At 45.2% G+C, this 26951-nt stretch overlaps 1 protein-coding gene across 2 annotated transcripts in view; it reads left to right on the top strand.

Annotated features, from left to right (window-relative positions):
• The window catches only part of uvrag (UV radiation resistance associated gene), a 292355-nt gene that overhangs the window by 254099 nt on the left and 11305 nt on the right, over positions 1-26951 (top strand). For both annotated transcript variants that reach the window (XM_078401991.1, XM_078401992.1), the window contains exon 14: positions 16435-16526. In XM_078401991.1, coding sequence (XP_078258117.1) covers positions 16435-16526 — 92 coding nt within the window. The remainder of the gene's footprint in view (positions 1-16434; positions 16527-26951) is intronic.

The following is a 26951-nucleotide window of genomic DNA, read 5'->3' on the forward strand; positions in this document are numbered from 1 at the left end:
GTATAAAAATAGACACATGTTTGTTGGTTTTATCTGAATCTGCCTTACATATTGCTCTTTATATACCACAGATGTCACCATTCAGAGCCCGGGCCTGAATAAAGCTTTTAATGCGCACAGTTGTTTGTTCTATCTTGTTTTGAATGGCATCCAGCACTCCACCCCACTTCTTGTGTGGGAGAAATGTTATAACCATTGCTCACTTCTCATCTCTTTGTTGTAAGGGAATGCAATCACTGCTAATTGTCCTGTGTTTAGGTATTCAATATTCTTTGTCGCCTTGTCTGGTGATTTAGAAAAAAAAAGTTTTTTGCACACTGGGTTCTGTAAAACAAAGTCCTTCTTAGTAATTTAAAATAATGTCTCCACAGTTTTCCCTTTTATGAGACGAGTAACTCCCCCGACAAGAGGAATTAAACCCGACTTCCTTCCCATTCAGCCCTCGAGTAAATCTTGAAAACCTTAAGCCACTCTTTGAAATGCTGTGAAATACTATCGTAATCTAGGAGGTTTTGAATTATGATTTCTATTCTCAATTGTGGAATGAATGCCTTGATGCTATTTATGCTTGGAGACAAAACCCCAGTATTCAATGAACTGTATCATCCCTGTCCATTGGAAATATTACTTTTCACAGGCTTTTGTTTCCCTTCACATTGCTGTTTTTGAAGCGGCTCACGTTGGTGAGCTGATATATGCGTTCCCATCACAGAACCCTTCTACAGTGCTGCAAATCTCAGCTGTAAAATTACCGCATCACTGTGCACTGTTAACTAGGAGCAAGCTTTACAAAGTTCTACCTTGAGAGAATTCAAACAAAGAGTGGTTCACTGAAAGGACAAAGAGAGATCTCGAACTGTAGCTTTGAATAATTTGTGTTTTATAAATCACTCATAAGCCATTACATAGAGATTATAAAGTCCTATATTATGTATAATATATAATCTTGTATATAATGTGTGTGTGTTGATGTATATAATATGAAACATGAGTATCCTCCGGATGTTCCAATTTCCTCCCACATCCCAAAGACGTGCGGGTTTGTAGATTAGACACAAAATACTGGTGTAGCTCAGCGGGACAGGCAGCATCTCTGGATAGAAGGAATGGGTGACGTCTTGGGTCGAGACCCTTCTTCAGACTCGAAACGTCACCCATTCCTTTTATCCCGAGATGCTGCCTGTCTCACTGAGTTAGTCCCGCATTTTGTGTCTTATCTTTGGTGTAAACCAGCATCTGCAGTACGATCTCTGTTTGCTTTGTTGTTACCATCCAGCTAACAATGATCTATTCCACATTTTCCTTGATCTCCATCCCCTTTCTCTTGTTTACACACCTTACGCTTCCTTATCTCTGTATCTCCCTCTCCCCTGACACTGTCTCATGAAGGGTCTTAACCCGAAACGTCACCCATTCCTTCTCTCCAGAGATGCTGCCTGTCCCGCTGAGTTATTCCAGCATTTTGTCTACCTTCGGTTTAAACCAGCATCTGCAGTTCCTTCCTACAACGTTTTGTCTGCAGTTCCTTCCTACACACGGGTTTGTAGGTTAATTGGCCTTTGTAAAATTGCCCCCCAGTGTGCAAGGAGTGGATGAGAAAACGGGATAACATTGAACTAGTGTGAACAGGTGATGGATGGTCGGCTTGGAATCAGTGGGCCAAAGGGCCTGTTTCCATGCTGTATCTCTGAAACTAATTAATTAGTGGCAATGAAAATTAGAACACGAAAATTATCTGTATGTAAATTATAGTTAACATTTAATTGCAAATCATCTAATTTACACTTGGCCTGTTGATGCTGTATGACTGATGCGATTCAGAGCACTCCCTTTTAACATGCTAATAGACGGAAGAGGTCTCAGTGCTCACCTTGCTGTACGATAAGATCACAACTGATTTTAGCAACTTAAAGAGCAATCAGCAACTGTTTAAACACATTTGGAATGGAGAAGCATCTTGAAATCAGATACAAATGGAAAAAATCAAAGAACTTCTGCAACTGGTGACTCGGTCAAAGATATTGATCTTAAAGCTGGAGCGAGGAGATGAGGGATCGAAGAGGTTAGTGATGACACTCAGCTTGTTAGCTGGAGATAGGGCAGCCAATATGTACAGCTGCTTTGAAAGATAATCGAGTTCGAAAAATGCAGACATCTGAGCATTTTACAGCTGGTATAAATATGAAAGCTATGCATGGAATTGCAGAGATGGATAGTTTAGTTTATTGTCCCGTGAACCGAGGTACAGTGAACAGTTTTTGTTGCATGCTATGCAGTCAGCAGAAAGACAATACATGATTAGAATCGAGCCATCCACAGTGTACAGATACATGATAGAGGGAATAACGTTTAGTGCAAGATAAAGCCGGTAATGTCCAATCAAAGATAGTCCGAGGGTCTCCAAAGAGGTAGGACTGCTCGCTAGTTGTGTTAAGGTGGTTCAGTTGCCTGATAACAGAATAGGCAGAGAATTGAGAAAAAACAAGTTCTCGGAGCAGAATTTGGCACAAGTCTATTCCGTTATTCAATCATGGTTAATCTATCTTTCCCTCTCAACTCCATTCTCCTGCCTTTGCCACATATTCCCTGACACCCGTACCAATCAACAATTTGTCTATCTCCACCTTAAAAATACCCATTGACTTGGAACAGGCCCTTTGGCCCATAATGTCTGTGCCAAACATCAGATAAATGAATCTCAGCTGTCTGCACGTGATCCATATCCCTCAATTGTTTGCATCTGCATGTGCCACAGATGGCTGTGGAGGCCAGTCACAGTCATCTGCATGTGCCACAGATGGCTGTGGAGGCCAGTCACAGTCATCTGTGGCACATGCAGATGCAAACAGTTGAAGGATATGGATCACGTGTAGACAGCTGAGATTCATGGATCTGATGTTTGGCACAGACATTATGGGCCAAAGGGCCTGTTCCTGTGCTCTACAGTTCTGTGAAGCCGAGGAGAGAAAAGGCCATGGAGAGATTTCAGTGCCAGTGTGAGCCCTTTAAAAGTGGTGTGCCAGGTGCCATTGTAAGTTAGCAACCAATGGCGTGGTAGTCGGAGAACTGTAGACACAAGGAACTGCCGATGCTGGTTTACAAAATAGACACTAAGTGAACTCTGGGTCAGGCAGCCTCTCTGGAGAACATGGATAGGCTGCGATTCAGGTCGGGACCCTTCTTCAGACTGATTGTAGTTGGGGGCGGGAGGGTGAAAAGAAAATTGGAAGAGAGCCTGTCAAGTGAAACAGGTGATCGTTTTGTTTTCTTGGCAGATGGTTGGGCAAAAGCCAGAGATTAAATGACAAAAGATAGTAAGATAGGAGAGAAAAGGCGTGAAATGTGAAACCAGATGAGGGGATATAGGTGGAAGGGGATGGGAGGAAAGGGAGATATGGGTTGACATTCAGGTTGGGCACATGGAAGAAAGAGGAGAAAAAAGAGGGAGATGTTGGTTAGTTAACTAAAATTGGACAATTCAATGTTAATCTAAAATTGGAGAATTAAATTACTTACTGAGTTGATCTTGCACTTGTGTTTCTTAATAGAGAACTAGGAGAAAAGGTGATGAGGACGAATTGCTTTAGTCAGAGGGTCATGAATCGGTGGAATTCATTGCCACAGTCAGCAGTGGAGGCCGTCATTAAAGGATGTCTGAAGAAAGGTCTCCACCCGAAACAGCACCTATTGCTTTTTTCCCCCATAGATGCTGCCTGACGCGCTGAGTTCCTCCAGCATTTTGTGTTTATGAAGGGTAGACAATGGGAGATAGAGTTGCAAAGGAATAGGAATGACTTAACAAATACATGGATGTTCCGCCACACAGATTGCCGAGGCAGAGACAGGAACTAACCTTTATAGGTGGTGTAACCTCGGCAGGTTCTGATGGAGATGATATTGGTTCAACCTTATTTCTGAAGGCACGTGAAGAATGTTCTAAGCCTCTTGTTTTGCTTTGATTGGATCATGGAAAACCCATTATTTGATAAGAAGAATTGAGAAAGCAGTAGACCACAGTCCTCAATTGTTGAGTAGATATCAGAATCCATCATCAGTGATTGGACGGGAATGAACGGAATTATTTAGATTTAGGTTTACATGTCCATGTTTTCCAGAGATGCTGCCTGACCCACTAATGTACTCCAGCATTTTTGTGTAACTGAAGTTTACCACAGCATCTGCAGTTCCTTGTGTCTCCTTGCTTTTGTCTCAAGTTTTGCATAGTTAAAATGTTGGTGTTGTGGAGGCTTTGGGGAAATCTCTGTTGTATTATGTGAGATCTTTACCAATGGTAACGTGTTCAGGTTTTCTGGATGAGACTGACTTCCAGTTCCAGAAGTGTATAACCATATAACCATATAACAACTACAGCACGGAAACAGGCCCGTTCGGCCCTACCAGTCCACGCCGACCACTCTCCCTGACCTAGTCTCATCTACCTGCACTCAGACCATAACCCTCTAATCCCCTCTTATCCATATACCTATCCAATTTACTCTTAAATAATAAAATCGAGCCTGCCTCCACCACTTCCACCGGAAGCCCATTCCATACAGCCACTACCCTCTGAGTAAAGAAGTTACCCCTCATGTTACCCCTAAACTTTTGTCCCTCAATTCTGAAGCTATGTCCCCTTGTTGGAATCTTCCCCACTCTCAAAGGGAAAAGCCTACCCACGTCAACTCTGTCCGTCCCTCTCAAAATTTTAAAAACCTCTATCAAGTCCCCCCTCAACCTTCTACGCTCCAAAGAATAAAGACCCAACCTGCTCAACCTCTCTCTGCAGCTTAAGTGCTGAAACCCAGGCAACATTCTAGTAAATCTCCTCTGTACCCTCTCCATTTTGTCGACATCCTTCCTATAATTTGGCGACCAGAACTGCACACCATACTCCAGATTCGGCCTCACCAATGCCCTGTACAATTTTAACATTACATCCCAACTTCTATACTCGATGCTCTGATTTATAAAGGCAAGCATACCAAACACCTTCTTCACCACCCTATCCACATGAGATTCCACCTTCAGGGAACAATGCACAGTTATTCCCAGATCCCTCTGTTCTACTGCATTCCTCAATTCCCTACCATTTACCCTGTACGTCCTATTTTGATTTGTCCTACCAAAATGCAGCACCTCACACTTATCAGCATTAAACTCCATCTGCCATCTTTCAGCCATGAGTGCATGGGCAGCACTATGGTGCTGCGGTAGAGTTACAGTGCCAGCGTCCCTGGTTCGGTCCTGACTATTAGTGCTTGTCTGTATGGAGTTTGTACGTTCTCCCCGTAACCTGCCTGGGTTTTCTCTAAGACCTTTGGTTTCCTCCCACACTCCAAAGACGTACATGTTTGTACGTTACTTGGCTTGGTGTAAATGTAAAATTGTCCCTAGTGTGTGTAGGATAGTGTTAATGTGTGGAGATCGCTGGTCGGTGCAGACGCGGTGGACCGAAGGGCCTGTTTCCGCGCTTTATCTCTAAACTAAACTAAGTTAAACATTCCCTGCACTGGTGTAGTAATGGAAAGAGTACTACTGCATTTATGAAAGTATATTTCTGTGGTTGAGATTCAGTTTGCTTATATTTCAGTCGAGGGTTATTAAAGATTCCATAAGCATGAACTTCTCAAAATTACCTTGGCCATATTCCTGCTGTAGTTAATTCTGTCCTAAAAAGAAATCATTCACTCATCTCCTGGCAACTTGTAAGAAATTGTAAACAGCAAACAGCATATTTGCCCAACGTTCAATGCATTCCTGAGACTAATTCATTGCATGAAGCATTTCGATGCAGTTGTACACTCTTTAGACTTTAGGCTTCAGAAAGAGAGTGAGAGAGAGAGAGAGAGACAGCACGGAAACAGGCCATTCGGTCAACTGAGTCTGATCACCCCTTACGTTAACACTATCCTACACACCAGGAACAATTTACAATGAATCTACAAACCTTTGGAGTGTGGGAGGAAACCGAGGCACCGGGAGAAAACCCACATGATCACAGTGCGAACATTCAAACATAAGAATGTTATTACCTTTATCATGTATCTGCACACTGTGGACGGCTCGATTGTAATCATGTATTGTCATTCCACTGACTGGTTAGCACACAACAAAAGCTTTTCACTGACAATAAACTAAATACATGTGACAATAAACTAAAGTAAACTAAAAAAACGGAACTAAAAAAACTCCCTACAGACAACACCCGTAGTCAGGATTGAACCCGGGTCTCTGACATTGTAAGGCAGCTACTGTGCCATTGTGTCACCCCTGTGCACTCCATAAATAATAAAAGTATTAAAATCATTCCGGAGAATATAGAGTCCCTTAATTCTCTTACAGTGAATGGAATAAATGCTTCAGATATGAGAAACACTTCCTCTTGTTCCTCTGCCCTTCGATGGATTCTCATTGTTTCCGTGTAGCAAGGCTGCATAAAGCACACAGAACATCACCTTTTCTCTCTTCCCCTTATTTTCTGCGCTCCTAATAATTTTCTCTGAAAGAATTCTGCAGGATGAGGCTGTAGAATATTGTTGCAAATAATAAAAAAAGATTAGACCACCATTTAATGAGCTCTACGCAAAATCACAAAAGTTCCTGTATCTTGCCCTCTTTCACTTGATTTCCTTCACAACTCAGGATAAAATGGATTGCCCGCTAGATTACTTTTAAATTAGTTCTCCAGTTTCCAGTATCGGTACTGTGCTTGGCTGGGGGTAGGTTAGATTTCTGTTAATTGTAATGACGTTTTGGTTGCCTTCTTTGTGTATGTGTGTAATATACAATTTTATTATAGGTTTCAAACTGAGCGGAAATTTCCCTTATGAACCTATACCACCATGTTCAGCAGCCAGCTGCCAACAGCTGACAACACTATAAACACTCTTAAGGAGCTCGCCACAACACGATCAGTTTGTTGTGCATGGCCATTTGATCTTCCACTTGAATATTGTTTTCGTAAATAATCTTAACTTGGACTTTCAAAATCGCAGAGTTGCTGTTGTGGTCCAGTCCATCTTGTAAACCACCACCCTCAACTCTATCTACGCTTCACATTGCTTCGAGAAAGCAGCCACCATAACCAAGTAGAAACCAAGAATGGGTCGACTGGGCTTGTATTCACTGGAATTTAGAAGGATGAGAGGAGATCTTTTAGAAACATATAACATTCTTAAAGGATTGGACAGGTTAGATGCAGGAAAAATGGTCCCGATGTTGGGGGAGTCCAGAACCAGGGGTCACATTTAAGAATAAAGGGTGAATTAGGACTGAGATGAGAAAAACCTTTTCACCCAGAGTTGTGAATCTGTGGAATTCTCTGCCACTGAACGCAGTGGGGGCCAATTCACTGGATGTTTTCAAGAGGGAGTTAGATTTATCTCTTAGGGCTAAAGGAATCAAGGGATATGGGGAAAAAGCAGGAACGGGGTACTGATTTTAGATAATTAGCCATGATCATATTGAATGGTGGTGCTGGCTCGAAGGGCCGAATGGCCTACTCCTGCACCTATTTTTCTATGTTTTTCTATGTTCTAAGTAGGATCCCAACCCGAAACGTCACCAATCCATGTTCTCTGCAGAAAAAAAGGATGGGTGACGTTTCGGGTCGGGACCTTTCTTCGGGAACGGTACGCATTCCTTCTCTCCTGAGATGCTTCCTGACCCGCTGAGTTACTCCAGCATTTTGTGATACCTATGATTTCTTCCGGAATAGTTTCTTCCCTCTGTTATCTGACTACTGATCGGGTCCTCCCAACCTATCTCATTGCAGCCCTTGCACTTTTTTTAACCTGGCGCTTCTGATCTGAAACGTTGTCTGTCCATTCCGTCACCTGATGCTGCCTGACACAATGAGTTACTCTAGCAGTTTATGTTTTGCTCAAGATTCCAGCATCTGCAGTGTCTTGCGTCTCCAGAGGATGTTGGTGTTGGATCACGATCCCACAGGAGGAGTGTTGGTGGCAACTCTCTGGTGCTTTGAGATGCCTGTAGGCTTCCTGAAACATAGAAAAGTGGAGAGCAGTAAACTGGCTTTCTGTAGCATTTGAGTAGTAGAGAGACCTTTTCAAGAGCAAACCAGAGGCTTGGAAAGATGCTCTCTTCCAGTGGCATATCGTAAAAAGTGGAAACAAGCCCTGACTAATGAAAGTACCTCCTTTGTACATTACTGGCCATTCAGTTGCAGGTCCCTCTTTGTATTTGGTCGCAGGTTCCTCGTGAATCTGCTTGTTCTCCTCGCTGGCCACAGGCAGGGAAACACAAATTGTGAACTGAAAGCACAAGCGTGATGCAGTGAAAATCACCGATGCGTGAGAGGCGAGTTGGGAAAATGCAGAGTTTTTTTTAGATTTTAGATTTAGAGATACAGCGCGGAAACAGGCCCTTCGGCCCATCGAGTCAACGCCGCCCAGCGATCCCCGCACATTAACACTATCCTACACACACTAGGGACAATTTTTACATATTACCCAGTCAATTAACCTACATACCCTGTACGTCTTTGGAGTGTGGGAGGAAACCGAAGATCTCAGAGAAAACCCAAGCAGGTCACGGGGAGAACGTACAAACTCCGTACAGACGGCGCCCGTAGTCAGGATCGAACCTGAGTCTCAGGCGCTGCATTCGCTGTAAGGCAGCAACTTTACAGGACTAGATGAAATTAGAGGGATTGCAACATTTGGAGATGAACATTGATGCTTAATAGCTTTAAAGTGAGAGGGGCGGAGTTTAACGAAGATGTGCGCGGCAAATGTTAATGACACACAGGGTGATGGGTACCTGGAATGCACTACCAGGGGTGGTGGTGGAGGTAGATATGTTTGTGGCGTTAAGAGTCTTTTAGCTAGACTCATGGATGTGCAGAGAATAGAGGGATATGGATCACTTGCAGGCAGAGGAGATTAGTTTAACGTGGCATCATGTTCAGCACAGACACTGTGGCCTGGAGGGCCTGTTCCTGTGCTGTACTGTTCTATGTAACGCAAAAGTTTTGAAATATGGGAAACTACCCTTCCATGGGGCTGTGGAAAGAAGGGCAGTGGGTTAATTATAGGAAACAAAATCCCACCATTCTCTCACAACTTAAATTTTGCAATGAAGAGTGGAACATAATTAATTTGCCCCATCATACATCGCGTCGTTATCAAAGCACTGGTACATTGCTGCTTTTGTAGAGCTAGCTGTCAGTGAGTGCGCTTCATTCATCTCTTCTTGATGTGCCTTGCACCCCGTGGCTGTACACCAGTAATTCATCACCTCCCCGCGCCACTGGGGCCTTCAGCTGCCCCCAATAGCAGTCGAGGAACTGTCTCGCTCCGGAGGAGTGATGATTACCCACCAGAGTCGGGGTCGGGCTGAAGACCACGTAAAGGATGGGCCTGCCTTCAGTTTTCGTCATCAATCACCAGGCTTGTTTTGGTTAGCCGACGACCAGCCGTTGGATATTGGAGATGGAAAATGAGCACACACAGGGCACTGGCAGAAAGGAAAAATTGAACTGAGTAATTGGAATCCAAAATTAAATCAAGCTACCATAAGTACAAACCGAGGCCCGGAGAAAAAAATTGGACAATGGTTCCCTTCTGGGTCAATTTCTACTCAGATTTGTACGCCTTGTGCAAGTTGCAGTACTCTTATTGTGCTTGGGCTCAAATCCTTTCTTGAGTTATTTGAATTCCAAAAATTCAACCTGTTTTAAACGGCAGCTCTTGTATAATTTAGTTCAGCGACACAGCACGGAAACAGGCCCTTCGGCCCACCAAGTCCACGCCGACCAGCGATCCCAGTATATAACACCATCCCACACGCTAGGGACAGTTTATTTACAATTCTTACCGAATTAACCCACAAACAATTAACCCAGAAACGTGTATGTCTTTGGAATGGAGGAGACCAGAGCACCTGGAGAAAACACAAACGTACAAACAGGAGAATGTACAAACTCCCAAAGTACAAACTTGTTCTTGTTGTTCTAAAAGGCATCCATGAGGATTTGAAATGGACTTTCAGTCAGTATGTAGATTGTTGCAGAGCCTCTGGCACTATTATATTCAAATAGGCAGTAATATGTGGCTTCCATGTCAGCCTTGAACATAGAATATAGAACAGTATAGCACAGGAGCAGGCCCTTCTGCCCACAATATCTGTGCCGAACATAATGCCAATTTAAACTGCACCTGATCCATATTCCTTCATTCCCTGCATATCCATATGCCTATCTAACAGTGTCTTAAATGCCCTTATCAAATCCACCTCTTCCACCCCTAGCAGCGCTTCCAGGTGCCCACCACCATCTGTGTAATTAAAAAAACTTGCCCTGGACTCCTCCTTTGCCCCTCTCACCTTAAAACTATATCCTCTAGTCTTTGACATTTCAACCCTGGGGGGAGAAAGGTTCCAACTGTCTCCCCTATCTATGCCTCCATAATTTTGTATACTTCTATCAGGTCTCCCCCCAGCCTCTGATGCTGCAGAGAAAGCAATCTAAGTCTGTCCAACTTCTCCTTGTAGCTTCCCTTGAATCGTAGTATTCTGATAAATCTCGTCTACACCCTTTCCAAAGCCTCCACATTTTTCCTGGAATGGGGCGACCAGATCCTGCACACAATATCCCAAAGGGTTTGAATCAAAAAGATTCTGCAGCAATCTGCTCTTTAGATTGTCAGATGTGCTCAGCACCGGCCCAAATGCCACGATTGAGCAACCCACCCCCCCCCCTTCCCTTAATTACAGCAAGCACTGTGGTGCAGCAAGTAGAGCTGCATCTTCAGCGCCAGAGACCCCGGTTCCATCCTGACCTTGGTGCTGTCTGTGTGGAGTCTGCAAGTTCTCCCTGTGTCCGCGTGGGTTTCCTCCAGTTTCCTCACACATCCCAAAGATTGAACTCTTGTAAATTGTCCCCAGTATATAGGGAGTGGATGCAAGAGTGGGATAGCGTGGAACTAGTGTGAACGGCTGATCGATAGTCGGCATGGACTCAGTGGGCCAAAGGGCCTGTTTCCATGCTGTATCTCTGAAACTCTTAATGGGCTTCCTAATTCTAAGAGGAGCTTGCAACACGAATATACTCTGTTAAATTTATTCAGTAAATTGAATGGAACAAATCATTCCTTTGTGAGTAACTCCTGCCAGCTCTGCTTTGAGTCTGTAAGTTGAATTCACAACTTTGCCAGACATAAGTTGTAAATTAAATAGACTGTGTACAAGGAGTAGAAACAAGATGCTGGTTTACACAAAAGGACACAAAGTGTTGGAGGAACTGAGCATTCCAGGTCAGGACCCTTCTTCAGAACCAGTCTAAAGAAGGATTCTGACCTGAAACGTCACCTATCCATGTTCTCCAGAGATGCTGCCTGAACCGCTGAGTTACTCCAGCACTCTGTGAAACGTCACCTATCCATGTTCTCCAGAGATGCTGCCTGACCCGCTGAGTTACTCCAGCACTCTGTGAAACGTCACCTATCCATGTTCTCCAGAGATGCTGCCTGACCTGCTGAGTTACTCCTGCACTTTAGATCCCCTCGTTCCCACAAGTAGTTTGTAATGACATTTTATGGCCTTAATAGTGCTTCATTTTGGAACTTGCCGAACAGAAATATATTTATTGCCCATTCTGGCCACTCTGTGCTGGTGAGCTGCTGTTTTCTGGTGATGGTATTCCCGAAGTGAAGTGGGGAACCCTGGGATTGTGACCTGGCAATGATGGAGCGGTTATCTTTTAATATGTTTCTGGAAGAAGCTATTGAATTCACAACTTGTATGAGATGAGAAAAATGAACTTTGTCGGGAGTGGATGCGAAAATGGGGCAACATGGAACTAGTGTGAACGGCTGACCGATGGTCAGCATGGAGTTGACAGGCTGAATGGCCTGTTTTCGCGCTGTATCTCGAAGTACACATGGTTAAAAACAAATGGGAGGTTAGAGTGCCAGAACTGTTGTTAAGGTAATACGGTGAGAACATAGTAAATACAGCATGTGAAGAAGCGAGTGTTCCTGGCAGTGGGCCCAAGTCACCCAGTAGGTTCAGCTCACGAATGAGGCAGCATGAAGGCAATGGTGGGGAGGCCGGACTGTGCGAAGGACTGGACTACATCCATTACTCTGTACAATTGTAGATAGACACAAAATGCTGAAGTAACTCGTCAGGACGGATAGCAGCATCTCTGGATAGAAGGAACGGGAGAGGTTTTGAATCGAGGCCCTTCTTCAGACTGAGACCCTTCTTTAGACTTCAGAGTCTGAAGAAAGGTCTCGACCCGAAGCATCGCCCATTCCTTCTATCCAGTTATGCCGTCTGTCCCGCTGAGTTACTTCAACGTTTCGTTTCTATCTTCAATGGAGACCAGCATCTGCAGTCCCTTCCTACACACATCTGTACCGTTGTAGTTGGTATAGTTGACACCATTTTGTCTGCCACTGAGAGGATTTGTGTCTTTGAATGAAAAGCAGTAGTTCAGTGGTTGAGCAAGTAATTCGTACAATTTAAAACTCCCGCTAGAGCCTCATGCCTCTGTAATCCACTTTGCTATACTGTAATACTGACACTTCTGATTTTTTCTTCTCCCTCTCAATTTGTAGAGTAAAACTTATCATATTGTGATCACTGCATCCTAATGGCTCTTTTACCTTGAGTCCCCTTATCAGATCAGGTTCATTACACAACACTAAATCCAGAATTGCCTATGACCCCACCTGTTCCCTTCAAGGTTGAACCAAGCCACAGTGCTCGGCCTGCTCTCAGCAATGAATCCAGGCATTTTAATAAACAAAGCCAGAGACACAAGGAACTGCAGATGCTGGAATCTTGAGCAAAGAACTCACAGTGCTACGGGAACTCAGCTGGTCTTGGGAATGGACGGACGGCATCCTTCATCAGTCTGAGAAAGTGCCAGCTGCCCATTCCCTCCACAGAGGCTGCCTGACCCACTGTGCACCTCCAGCACTGTGCAATAAATAAAGCCGTCCTACTGAAGTAGATTTCATACTATCATCACAGCTTATGTTTATAATTATTTGGCCTCGTTGCAGATGTTTGGCTGCTTTAACTAACCTGGCACAGAAATTTAGAGAACGGTGTAACATGTGTTGTTTGATATTTTTTCTATTACCTAATGGATAACTTGAAGACTTTACTCTGAAAGCATCCACTTGACTTTCTTGCCAAAAAGTTTGAGTTATTTTAGTTTGAAATAACTCCAATACAATAGCAGCTCAATAATATTGCCTCTGGGAGCCATAAGTAAAGCACATTACAAGGAGGGAGAAGTTATTAGAAGAGGCAATTTTTCTTGTCTGAATAGTTAAGGAAGTTATAAACTATACATTAGTACATTAAGGACTGTAGTAAGGGGAAGAGCAGCAAAGGCGGGCCAACGCACTACACAAGGTGCACCTGCAACTTGATTCCAAGCACTGATATTGTTCAAAACAGTGGCACAGGTTCCCAAATGGTAGTCAAGAGTGTTTAATTTTAGATCAGTTTCGAGATACAGTGCGGAAACAGGTCCTTCGGCCCATCATGTCCGTGCCAACTGGCGATCCCCACACACTAACACTATCCTATGCACATTGGGGACAATTTACAATTATACCAAGCCAATTAGTCTACAAACCAGTATGACTTTGGAGTGTGGAAGGAAATTGGAGATCCTGGAGAAACCCCACGTTGGTCATGGGGAGAATGTACAAACTCTGTACAGACAGCACCCGTAGTCAGGATCGAACCTGGGTCTCTGGAGCTGCAAGGCAGCAACTCTACCGCAGTGCCGCCCAGTGCTTACTTGTTATGTGTTTAATTGTCATTATGTACCGACAATGAACAGTGAATTCTTATTTGCTTCAGCTTAACCGACCCGTAAACGCAATAATGCACAGACAATAATCAAACATACAACACATTAATAACCGTAATGCTGGATAATCATAATCGTACAAAACCCAAAGTCCATCCTGCAAAGAACAGCAGTCCGGAGAAGATCTCAGTTTCTGAGATTAGTGTTCAAGAGCCTGATGGTTGCCAGGGAAAAGCTGGAAACTGGTGGTCATGGTTTATAGTTTCTTCCCGAAGCTAGAATAAAGATGAGAGCTTGGCCAGGATGGTATGTGGATCTTTGATATTGACTGCCTTTTTGAGGCAGAGCCCCCTAAACCCCTTTGATGATGGGGAAGTCGATATCTGTGATGGACCGGGGGTTGTCTACTCTCTGTAATCTTTGTTCCTGGGTGTTCGAGTTCCTCAATCTTCCAAGTAGAATCATGGAACTGCACAACGGACTTTGGTCTTGCAGTTGCATTTAGGCAATCTTAAAAGGCTTGACAACGTCAAAGTTCATCGCAGGAGTAAATATCAGACTTAAAAAGTGTCAGTGAACCGTGGAGTTTACGACAGCTGTCTCTCAGCTTGCTCAAAGAGGCAGGCTTAAGAAGCTCTTTAAAGAGGAGAGCAGAAGATGGATGGTGAAGCTGAGGGAGGGATTGTCAGGGCCTTGAATTTGACAGCTGAAGGCACAGCTGTTGGTAATAGGTTAGGTTTCCCACTTGCTTTCATTTGATGTCTCTTTCTGTCTTCTACCCTTCCCATACTGTGAATATAGAAAAATTCTCCTGCATTAACACTAGGCTGCCCTGCTGATACCGCCTTGCTGATACACCAATGTGAGCTCACATTGGTGTCTAGTTTGTATTGTTTTGCAATAATTAGAACAGTTAAAAGGAAGTCTTCAATGTGGAGTCATAGAGCTATACAGCCCTTCGTCCCAACTTGTGCATGTCAACCAAGTTGGCATATTGACACACTCCAGCATTTTGTCTTTTTTTTGTAAACCAGCTTCTGCAGTTCCTTGCTTCCACTTCTAACCATCTCCTTCATCTTGCTGTCGTGGAGGGCTAGGTTGTTGTTCCAACACCGTGACGCAAGGTTCCAATTTATTCCCTGTACTCCATCCCGTTGTTATTGTTGATCCGGCCATTAACAGTCGGGTAGACACTGTGCTTGGCCACACTGCTGTGGGTGTATGGGGACTGAGCACACAACCCTGAGGAGCACCAATGTTGAGGATCAGGGTGGAGGCAACGTTATGGCCAGTTCTAACCAACTGAGGTCTGCCGGTCAGGAAGTCAGGAGCCAGTTACAGATGGAGGCTCCATGGTCAAGTCTGAGTGGAATTTTATGGAAGTGTGCTTGGGCCTTAGAGTCAAGCAGCGTGGAAACGGGCCCTTTGGCCCAGCTTATCATAATGCACCAACGTGTCCCATCTACGCAAGTCCCACTTGAATGCATTTGGCCCACATCCCTCTAAACCAGTCCTCTCCATGTCGCTGTCTAATTGCTTCATAAACGTTGCGATAGTCCCTGCCTCAACGACCTCATCTGGCAGTTCATTCCATACACCCACCACCCTTTACGTGGTGCTTCCTCTGACCTTTTTATACCATCTGGCACAATGGTTACATTACTGTTACATTGGAGACTGTCAGGTTATCTTTAATCGGACTTTATCTTGCACTAAACGTTATTCCCTTTATCCTGTATATGTACACTGTAGTCGGCTTGATTGTAATAATGTATAGTCTTTCCGTTGACTGGATAGCATGCCACAGAAGGCAGTACAGGCCAATTCACTGGATGAATTTAAAAGAGAGCTAGTTAGAGCTCTAGGGGCTAGTGGAATCAAAGGTATATGGGGAGAAGGCAGGCACGGGTTACTGATTGTGGATGATTAGCCATGATCACAATGAATGGCGGTGCTGACTCGAAGAGCCAAATGGCCTCCTCCTGCACCTGTTTTCTATGTTTCTAAGTAACAAAACAGTTTTTCACAAAATGCTGGAGTAACTCAGCAGGTCAGGCAGCATCTCAGGAGAGAAGGAATGGGCGACGTTTCGGGTCGAGACCCTTCTTCAGTCTGAAGAAGGGTCTCGACCCGAAACGTCGCCCATTCCTTCTCTCCTGAGATGCTGCCTGACCTGCTGAATTACTCCAGCATTTTGTGAATAAATACCTTCTTCGATTTGTACCAGCATCTGCAGTTATTTTCTTATAAACAGTTTTTCACTGTACCTTCGTGCAGGTGATAATAATAAACTAAACTAAAACTAAATTAAACTAGCCCCTTGTAAAACTAAAACAGTTGGACATGAAATGAAGATGTACACAATGCGCTGGGTAACTCAGCGGGTCAGGCAGAATCTCTGGAGATAAGGAATAGGTGACGTTGCGGATCAATTACTTCAGGCTGAGGAAGGATCTCGAACCAAAACGTTACCTATTCCTTTTCTCCGGAGATGGTAAAGTGACTGGCAGGTATTTCAGATGTAAAACCTCTTATTATTGCACCCTGTAAAATCCTCTTGTTTGATAAAAGCTAATTCTGTGCAGTGTTTGAAAAGTTTAACTGTAAGGAAAAATTAAACCTTTTGTTTGTATTTGTAGCTGAGATACCAGCATGGCATGTCCACGCCAGATCTCCGGCAAACACTACCTAACCTGAAAAGCTTCATGGAGCAAGGGCTAATGGTGAGATGGTATGTATCCAGTCTCTGTATTATATTTTGTTGGATCCGGATTGAGCTGATCTTGGAATCAGATTGGCGTCTTTAATTTAAAACGCTGTGTGAAATGAAGCGAAATATTGGAGAATCAGTAAATGATCATTCTGTCAATGTGCCAAACACACAGTGCTGGAGTAACTCAACATCTCTGGAGCTCATGGATTGGCAATGTTTTGGGTCAGGACTCTTCTTCAGACTGTGTAGGAAAGCACTGCAGATGCTGGTTTAAATCGAAGGTAGACACAAAATGATGGAGTAACTCAGCGGGACAGGCAGCATCTCTGGAGAGGAGGAACGGGTGACGTTTCGGGTCGAGACCCTTCTTCGGACTCGGGGTGATCGAAACTCCCGCGTCGGGGCGGTTGAAAATCTCTCCGCAGCATGGAGCTCCCGGGTCGGCCTCTTCTTACCTGAGACGGCTGGCTTCACGATGTTAAAGTCCACAGGCCCCGCAGTTGGAGCTTCGGTCCCCGGCAAAGGGATCGCAAGCTGCGCGATGATAAAGTCCCGCGGACCCCCGCGGCTTGGAGCGCCCGCCGGTCTCCGGGAAAGGCCACCAACTCCACGATGTTGGGCCACAGTGCGGACGGAGATACGATGCGGAAATAAATCGCATCTCCGTCAAGGTAAGAGATTGAAAGAAAGTTTCCCCTGACCCCCCCCACCCCCCACATAAAACAAACTAAGGAACACTAAAACATACTTTTTAACACATACTAAAAATAACAAAAAGAAGAAAGAATAAATGTGATGTTATCCACTTTGGTGGTAAGAACAGGAGGGCAGATTATTATCTGAATGGTGTTAAGTTAGGAAAAGGGAATGTACAAAGAGATCTGGGTGTCCTTATTCATCAGTCACTGAAAGGAAGCATGCAGGTTCAGCAGGCAGTGAAGAAAGCTAATGGCATGTTGGCCTTCATGACAAGAGGAGTTGAGTGTAGGTGCAAAGAGGTCCTTCTGCAGTTGTGCAAGGCCCTAGTGAGACCACAGCTGGAGTACTGTGTGCAGTTTTGGTCTCCAAATTTGAGGAAGGACATTCTTGCTATTGAGGGAGTGCAGTGTAGGTTCACTAGGTTAATTCCTGGAATGGCGGGACTGTCGTATGTTGAAAGACTGGAGCGACTGGGCTTGTATACACTGGAATTTGGAAGAATGAGAGGGGATCTTATTGAAACATATAAGATTATTAAGGGATTGGACATGCTAGAGGCAGGAAACATGTTCCCAATGTTGGGGGAGTCCAGAACCAGGGGCCACAGTTTAAGAATAAGGGGTAGGCCATTTAGAGCGGAGATAAGGAAAAGCTTTTTCACTCAGAGTTGTAAATCTGTGGCATTCTCTGCCTCAGAAGGCAGTGGAGGCCGATTCTCTGGATGCTTTCAAAAGAGAGTTAGATAGAGCTCTTAATGATAGCAGAGTCAGGGGGTATGGGGAGAAGGCTGGAACGGGGTACTGTTTGTGAATGATCAGCCATGATCACATTGAATGGCAGTGCTGGCTCGAAAGGCCGAATGACCTCCTCCTGCACCTATTGTCTATTGACAGACAGACTGTTGGCGAGGCAGCCACTGCTGCTCCACTACAAAATCTCCTCGAGATGCTTACTTTGAAGAAGTTTTCCTCACAGTTTTAAGAAGGGTCCTGACCCGTAAACGTCACCTATTCATGTTGACCCGGGATGCTGCCTAATCCGCTGAGTTCTCCAGCACTTTGTTTCTTCTATTTTACACATTCAGGTGCTCTTTAAATTTTTCATCTGCCCATATCTTCTCTTTCTCCATCTCTCTCTCTTTCTACTGTTCTCCCTCTCTCCTCCTGAACTGTTCCTCAATCTTCCACCTCTTATAAATTTATAAGTCGTAGGAGCAGAAGTGGGCCATTGGCCCATCAAGTCTACTGCACCATTCAATCATGGCTGATCTATCATTCCCTCTCAACCCCATTCTCCTGCCTTCTCCCCATAACCTTTAATCAAGAAATTGCCCATCGCCACTTTAAAAAATACCCAGTGACTTGGCCACAGCCGTCTGTGGCAATGAATTCCACAGATTCACCACCCTCTGGCTAAGGAAGAACTACCCTCTTTCTGTAGAATTTGCAGGAACTCCAGTTCCTCTGTGTCTGAGACGAGAACAAGAAACTAATCAACTTTGCCCTCACTCTTTGCTTCCTGCGTCTACATATCTGCCGTTCTTCTTTGGGGATATGTTAAATCTTTTACTAACAACATACAAATGACGACAGAGCATTCTTTTGTGCAGGCCACATTATTAAGTGCACAATAGATCATTGTGATAATGCATTCCCTACTGTGACAGCCTCTTCTATAAATATTTGTTTAAATAGGTAGAAGCAGCACCAGATGCAGGTTTGAAAAATGTATGACACGGTGTCAAAAGCCTTGCATTGATGTGGCACTTTATCACATCTCTCAAATATCACAAACCGTTTACATGCTTACTGCAACTTTGAAGTTCTTTGACTGTTCTGGCGGCAAATTCATTGGCCACTTGGTGCACGTAATCAGACCTCGCTGTGCACAATTAGAGAAAAAAAGGCTTCCTGCTCAGTTACATAAGCCCGGCAGAATGTCTATGGAGTCTTTCACAACTTAAGAACATTGCAAAACACTTAAAGCCAAAGTACTTTTTAAATTAATGTTACCGCTTTAATGTGGAAAATGCAGCAGCGATTTGTGGAAATCAGGACAATAATGACCAGATAATTGGTTTGAGTAATGTGAATAGAGTGGTAAATCTGCTGTTTCTGCTATGCAATTTGCCCTGGGTTTAGTTGTGTTCATCTGAAAGAATAATGAACATGGTCTTGATTTCACAGCTCATCAAAAGCTGGTAGTCCTTTCCCTGCAACGCTCGGCACCAAGCACTCGAGTCAAGAGGGGAAAGATGCTGGTTTACACCGAAAATAGACACAAAATGCTGGAGTAAACGGGACACGCAGCATCTCTGGATAGCGGAGTCTCGACCCAAAACGTCACCCATTCCTTCTATCCAGAGATGCTGCCTGTCCCACTGAGTTCCTCCAGCATTTTGTGTCTAAGTCAGAGTGGGAGTTAAATGCAGCAAAATACAAAGTGCTGGAGGAACTCGGCAGGGCAGTCGGCATCTGCGGCTTTTCGGGCCGGGGCCCTTCTTCCGAGTGACTAGAATATGGGAAAGAGAGAGCTGGAAAAGAGAGGTGGGGCGGGGCAAAGCCTGGCGAGTGATGGGTGGATACATTTCAGCGGGGTTTGATTGGCAGATGGGTGGAGATGAGGACAAAGTCTAGAGGTGAAAAGGTGACAACAGGGCGTCAGGTAAGGAAAGAGGTACGCTGGCGCAGTGGTAGAGTTGCTGCCTTACAGCGCCAGAGATCAGGGTTCGATCCTGACTACAGGTGCTGTCCGTATTGAGTTTGTACGTTCTCCCTGTGACTGCGTGGGTTTTCTCCTGGTGCTCCGGTTTCCTCTCAGACTCCAACGGCGTACAGGTTTGTAGGTTGATTGGCTTTGGTAAAATTTTTAATTATCCCCAGCATGTATGATAATGCTAGTGTACAGTATGATCACTGGTCGGTGCAGACTTTGTGGGCCGAAGGGCCAATTTCCAAGCTGTATCTCTAAAGTCTAAGGAGGAATAAAATATAAAGCCGTTGGGGGGGGGGGGGGGGGATTTAAAAGCGAATAGAGTGACTCAGGGATGGGCGTTGAGGAGGGGAACGAAGCAGGGACTGTGGTGTTGGGGAAAGGGAAAGTGTGTGTGACCAAGGATTGGGACGGGACGGGGAAGGAGTGGGGTTGAAACACCTAACCTCATGACCTAGTCTATGCACAGCTCACTGTGGAAACATTTCCTCTAAAACGCCATTTTCCTGTTCTTGCTCAGTGTAAAATCACTTGTGGAAACTCAGTGGATTAGGTAATATCTCCGGAGAACATGGATAGGTGACGTTTTGGGTCAAAACCCTTCTTCAGGCTCTTTAAGGTTCTTCATCAGTCTGAAGAAGGGTTTCGACCTGATACATCATTTACCCATGTTCTCCGGGGATGCTGCATGACCTGCTGAGTTACTTCAGCATTTTGTGTCACTTTTTGGTATTAACCAGCATCTGCAGTCTCTTGTTTCTACCCAATCATTACTATTTGTGAATAGTAAGGCTAAAACAATTAACTTTGCATAAGTTCCTCACAGATGGGAACCAAAAAAAAACCTTCCGACAATATAGACATATTCTGCTTTCGATTAACTCTAGCTGTGAATAATAGTTTTAACTGTAGGATTAATAAATCTAAATTTATCCAACTTGAACGTGTTGCTTGGGTTTATCTCTAAAGTGCCTTTCAATCCCATTACAATGGTAGATTCTTCCGTTGAGACCTAATTTGTATTTTGAGGCTTAAAATACTATTTGTGTTTATTGCTGCTATTACTTAAGTAACATTGAGGTAGGCTACAGTGGAGAATTGGCCTATATTGGTTAAATAACTGTAGTTGGAGGAACAGCACCTCATATTTCGTCTGGGCAGCTTGCATCCAAGTGGTATGAACATTGACTTCTCCAACTTTAGATAGTTCCTCTGTCCCTCTCTTCTCCTCCTCCTTCCCAGATCTCCCTCTATCTTCCTGTCTCCACCTATATCCTTCCTTTGTCCTGCCCCCTTGACTCTCAGTCTGAAGAAGGGTCTCGACCTGAAACGTCACCCATTCCTTCTCTCCCGAGATGCTGCCTGACCTGCTGAGTTACTCCAGCATTTTGTGAATAAATACCTTCCATTTGTACCAGCATCTGAGGTTATTTTCTTAAATAACTGTATTAGGTCAGGGACCATAATGGTTTGACATAAATGGTCAATGTAACATTGTAGTTCCCATATTGTGTGATTGCAGAGTGCAGAGCAGATTGCCTGGATGAGAGGACTTTAGTTATGGGATTAGTTATAGGTGGGGCATGTTTCCCTTTGAGCAAAGGAAACTGATAGTCATGTCTAGAAGGAACTGCAGATGCTGGTTTAAACCAAAGATTTTAGACACAGAAAGCTGGAATAACTCAGGAGTTCGGGCAACATTTCTGTAGAGAAGGAATGGGTGATGTTTCGGGTCTGAAGGAGGGTCTCGACCCGAAACGTCACCCATTGCTCCTCTCCAGAGATGCTGCCTGTCCCGCTGAGTTACTCCTGGGTGTCTGAGCTGATAGTCATCATCCTTCAGGAAGATGGCGCGGTCCAGTCCAGTCGCCGTCGTGGTAGCTCTGCGGGAACTGTGCGTTTTAAACTGGTATGTTTACTTTAAAATTATCCCTAAGTGCTCTAGCGTGTGCTAGCACTTAGCATTAACCAATGTACGACCGGAAAACGCTCGTAAAATTAAACTCGAGCGCTACCGGAGCACTATTAAACAGAAAACTACTCACCGATATACCGATAGAGATCATCAAAGGAGCGCACCGCGGCAGCAGCAGTGGGAGCGCAGGTCAGTGGGAAAGTCGGAAAAAACACCGAGGGAAGCGAGGGGGGATTCGGAACAGGCTGAGAACCCAAGCCTTACGTCCACCTCTGCCCAGCATACTTCTGGCCAACGTCCAGTCCCTGGAGAACAAGCTGGATGACCTGAGGGCAAGGATCAGATTCCAGAGGGACATAAAGAACTGTAACGCTCCTTTGATGATCTCTATCGGTATATCGGTGAGTAGTTTTCTGTTTAATAGTGCTCCGGTAGCGCTCGAGTTTAATTTTACGAGCGTTTTCCGGTCGTACATTGGTTTGTCTGACTGAGACATGGCTGACCCCGCTGGTGCCTGACCAGGTGATCTGCCCATCCGAGTCCTTCACTGTTTTCCGGGCAGACAGAACGGAAGAATCCGGGAAATCCAAGGGCGGAGGAGTCTGCTTCTTGACCAATAATAACTGGTGTAATCCTGGAAATATTAAGACGCTTTCTCGTTCCTGCTCGCCGGACCTGGAACATCTAACTATCTCATGCCGACCATTCTACCTACCCCGGGAGTTCAGCTCGGTGATCATCACAGCCGTCTATATCCCACCGCATGCGGACACCGACGTGGCACTGTCCACCCTACACGATGTGTTGTGTCGACACCAAAACAAGAACCCTGATGCGGCTGTGCTGGTGGCTGGAGACTTCAATAGGGGAAATCTCAAAAAGGTCATGCCCAACTTCTACCAACACATCACGTGTGTCACCATGGGGGAAATAACTTTGGACCACTGCTACACGCCGTTCAGGAAAGACTACAAGGCCGTTTCTCTCCCTCCTTTTGGGAAATCTGACCACGCTGCCATTTTCCTGCTGCCGGAGTACAAACAACGGATAGTACGGGAAGCGACAGTGACGAGGGGCGTAAAGCGGTGGGCTGACCATTCAGAGGCCATGCTGCAGGATGCACTGAGCGAAGTCAACTGGAACATGTTCCAAGCAAGTTCCAGAGACGTAAATGAGTTTGCGGAAGCGGTTACGGACTTCATTGCCACAATAGCCGATACCATCATCCCCACGGTAAGGGTCAGTATCTTCCCTAACCAAAAACCCTGGGTGGACAGGTCTATTTGCGTGGCCTTGAATGCTCGCAACGCTGCTTACAACTCCGGTCTGGCATCCGGCAACATGGACGACTACAAGGGAGAGTCCTACCGACTGCGAAGGGCAGTGAAGGATGCAAAAAGGAGGTACCGGGACAAGATGGAGTCACAGATGGAGCAGCAGGACACCAGGCGCCTTTGGCAGGGGCTACGGACTATAACTAGCTACAGGTCCAGCACCCCCTCAACCGGAAGTGCCGGCTCCTCCTTAGCTGATGACCTGAACTCTTTTTATGCACGGTTTGAGACGGGTAACACCACCAGCTCGCCGTCTAAAAACAGCACCGAAGGGGCGCTGGCTAGCGAGGCTGGAGGGGGATCCACCGCCGGGGATGTGCACACATTCTCGGTGTCCGAGCATGAGGTGAGGTGGGCTCTGACGCGTGTGAACACGAGGAAAGCTGGAGGCCCAGATGGTATATCTGGGCGAGTACTAAAGTCTTGTGCTACTCAGCTTGCTCCAGTGCTCACCACAATATTCAACCTCTCCTTGGCAAAGTCCGTGGTCCCTGCATGCTTCAAAAGATCCATCATTGTACCGGTGCCAAAGAATGCCTCTCCAGCGTGTTTAAATGACTACCGACCGGTGGCCCTCACCTCGGTTGTCATGAAATGCTTTGAGAGGCTAGTCAAGAAGCACATCTGCGCCCTCCTTCCTCGCAACATGGACCCACTACAGTTCGCATACCGTCCGAACAGGACCACGGATGATGCGGTCTCCCAAGTTCTACACACCGCTCTCTCTCATCTGGATAGCCAGGGGGGCTATGTGAGGATGCTGTTCATTGACTTTTGTTCAGCATTCAACACAATAGTCCCCAGCAGACTGGTTGAGAAGCTGCTGGAACTGGGGCTTAGCACCCCTCTGTGTGCCTGGGTCCTGGACTTTCTCACTACCAGGCCCCAAGTGGTCAGGATGGGGGAACACACATCTAGCTCCCTCACCCTGAACATAGGATCCCCCCAGGGCTGCGTCCTTAGCCCCCTACTGTACTCCCTGTACACACATGACTGTGGGGCCAGGTTCAGCTCAAACTCCATCATCAAGTTTGCTGATGACACTGTGGTGGTGGGCCGGATCTCCAACAACGATGAGAAGGCCTACCGGGAGGAGGTGGCTGATCTGGCACTCTGGTGTCAGGACAATAGCCTCCTCTTGAATGTCACTAAAACAAAGGAGCTGATTGTGGACTTCAGAAGAGCTAAACATCCAAGGACGTACACGCCACTGGAGATAAATGGGTCTATTGTGTATAGGGTGAGCAGTTTTAAATACTTGGGAGTCCGCATCGCAGAAGATCTGACGTGGGCAACGCACATTGCCGCACTGGTGGGTAAGGCTAAGCAGCGCCTTTACCACCTTAGACAACTGAGGAAATTCAGAGTGTCTCTGAGGATCCTTCATTGCTTCTACTCTGGGGCTGTAGAGAGCATCCTGTCTGGCAACATTACAGTCTGGTTTGGGAACAGCTCTGCCCAGGACAGGATGGCCCTGCAGAGAGTAGTGCGTTCGGCAGAACGCACCATGGGAACTACACTCGTCCCCCTGCAGGACCTATACATCAGGAGGTGCAGATCCAGAGCAAGCAAGATCATGAGGGACCCCTGCCACCCCAGTAACGGACTGTTCCAGATGCTACGATCAGGCAAACGCCTCCGCTGTCACGCTGTGAAAACGGAGAGGATGAGACGGAGCTTCTTCCCACAGGCCATCAGGACTGTCAACTTTTATAACCCCAGAGACTAAATTTTTGTCGACACTAATAGTAACTTATTAACTTTATTTATATGCTGTAACTGTAATTCTTTTTGTGCACAACCCGCAGGCATTGCCACTTTCATTTCACTGCACATCGTGTATGTGTATGTGACAAATAAATTTGACTTGACTTGACTTGTATGACTGCAAAATGTGTAGGAAAAAACTGCAGATGCTGGTTTAAATCGAAGGTGGACACAAAATGCTGGAGTATCTCAGCGAGTCAGGCAGCATCTCTGGAGAGAAGGAATGGGTGACGTTTCGGGTCGAGACCCTTCTTCAGACTGATGAAGGGTCTCGAGCCGAAATGTCACCCATTCCTTCGCTCCAGAGATGCTGCCTGACCCGGTGAGTTACTCCAGCATTTTGTGTCTACCTGTATGACTGCAAGTTGTGCCGCTGTGCCACCCTATGTGAACATATGCTTTTTTCCCCCCCTTTCAATAGTTGTTAAGCCATTGTGTCAATGCTATAGACTTACTTGTTGTTCTCTCAAAGTAAGACTGATGTGACTTCAACTGATTCTGGTTAACTTGTGATTTATGGGAAGACATTTGATCAGTTGGAAATATTGATTTTGGTTTGTCCAGTCTGTCTGTGTGTGGGTGGGTGGGTGGTTTATATATTTATATTAAAAAATGAGGGGTTTTTTGTGTCATAATTTTGAAGAATGTTGAAGACAACTGAACAAGAAACTAAAACAACACAGTCTCTGTCAAACCCCTTTGCCAAAGATTATGTGAATATAAATGATGCCAAATATTTGAGTAAAGACCTTATGAGCCAGCATGGTTCAATTTTATAAGTGGAGTCCTTGTATTAAACATATCCATTGGAAGAGAAAACTGTTCCCCAAGTATATAAAAAAATATCAATTTAAAATTACTGCCACTAGGCAAATAAAATTATTTGAAGAATCATTGTAGGAAGTACAGGTCAAGCTGAAAGTGTTGAGGACATCAAGACTCCAGATGCTGGAATTTTAAGCAAAACATAAAGTGCTGGGGCATCTCAGCAGGTCGGGCAGCATCAATGGAGAGTATGGACAGAGGACATTTTGGGCCAGGACTTCCTTCAGACTTTTTCTCGGACATTGGGAGGAGCCGAGATCTTGGATAAGAGTGAGCTTTGGTTCATAGTCTGAATCCTTGTGGTTCGGTGAAGCCAGCTGATCCAGTTACACACAGTACCCGCCTTCACAAGTGGTCTGAAGAAGGGTCTGAATGGATCTGAAGAAGGATCCCGACCCAAAACGTCGCCCATCCTTTTTCTCTCGAGGTTCTGCATGACCCGCTGAGTTACTCCAGCACTTTGTGCTTATTTTTGGTATAAACCAGCATCTGCAGTTCTTTGTTTCTGCCTTCACATGAGGTTTCCTCCCAGTGCACCAGTTTCCTCCCACATCCCACAGACACAAGGGTTTGTGTGTTAAATTGCCCTCTGTAAATTGCTCCAAATATGTGGGGAAAGTAGGAAAATGGCCGACATGAAGAGCCTGTTTCCATGCTGTATTTCTAGACTAAACGTGTAAGGAATGGATGAGAAAGTGTGATGACGTACAGCTAGTGTTGAAAGGCTGATTGATGATCAGCATGGACTCGATATGGCCTTAGGACCTGCATCCATGCTGAATCAAATGTTATACAAATGTTATACAAAATGGATTTGAGGTTCGAATGGAATGGAATGGAATGGAATGGAATGCCTTACTTTGGAATGGAATACTTTGCCACAGTGAAGTTCTTTGCTTGCATACCCAAGGTATGCAAATAGTCGCCACATAAACAGCGCTGACAAAATCATAAAGTACCCCCGCCGGCTCATAGAAACATAGAAAATAGGTGCAGGATGAGGCCATTTGACCCTTCGAGCCAGCACCGGCATTCATTGTGATCATGGCTGATCATCCACAATCAGTAACCCTTGCCTGCCTTCTCTCCATATCCCTTGATTCCACTAGCCCCTAGAGCTCTATCTAACTCTCTTTTAAATTCATCCAGTGAATTGGCCTCCACTGCCCTCTGTGGCAGGGAATTCCACAA

The sequence above is a fragment of the Rhinoraja longicauda genome, chromosome 7 (genome assembly GCF_053455715.1).
Source record: "Rhinoraja longicauda isolate Sanriku21f chromosome 7, sRhiLon1.1, whole genome shotgun sequence".
Lineage (NCBI taxonomy): Eukaryota > Metazoa > Chordata > Chondrichthyes > Rajiformes > Arhynchobatidae > Rhinoraja > Rhinoraja longicauda.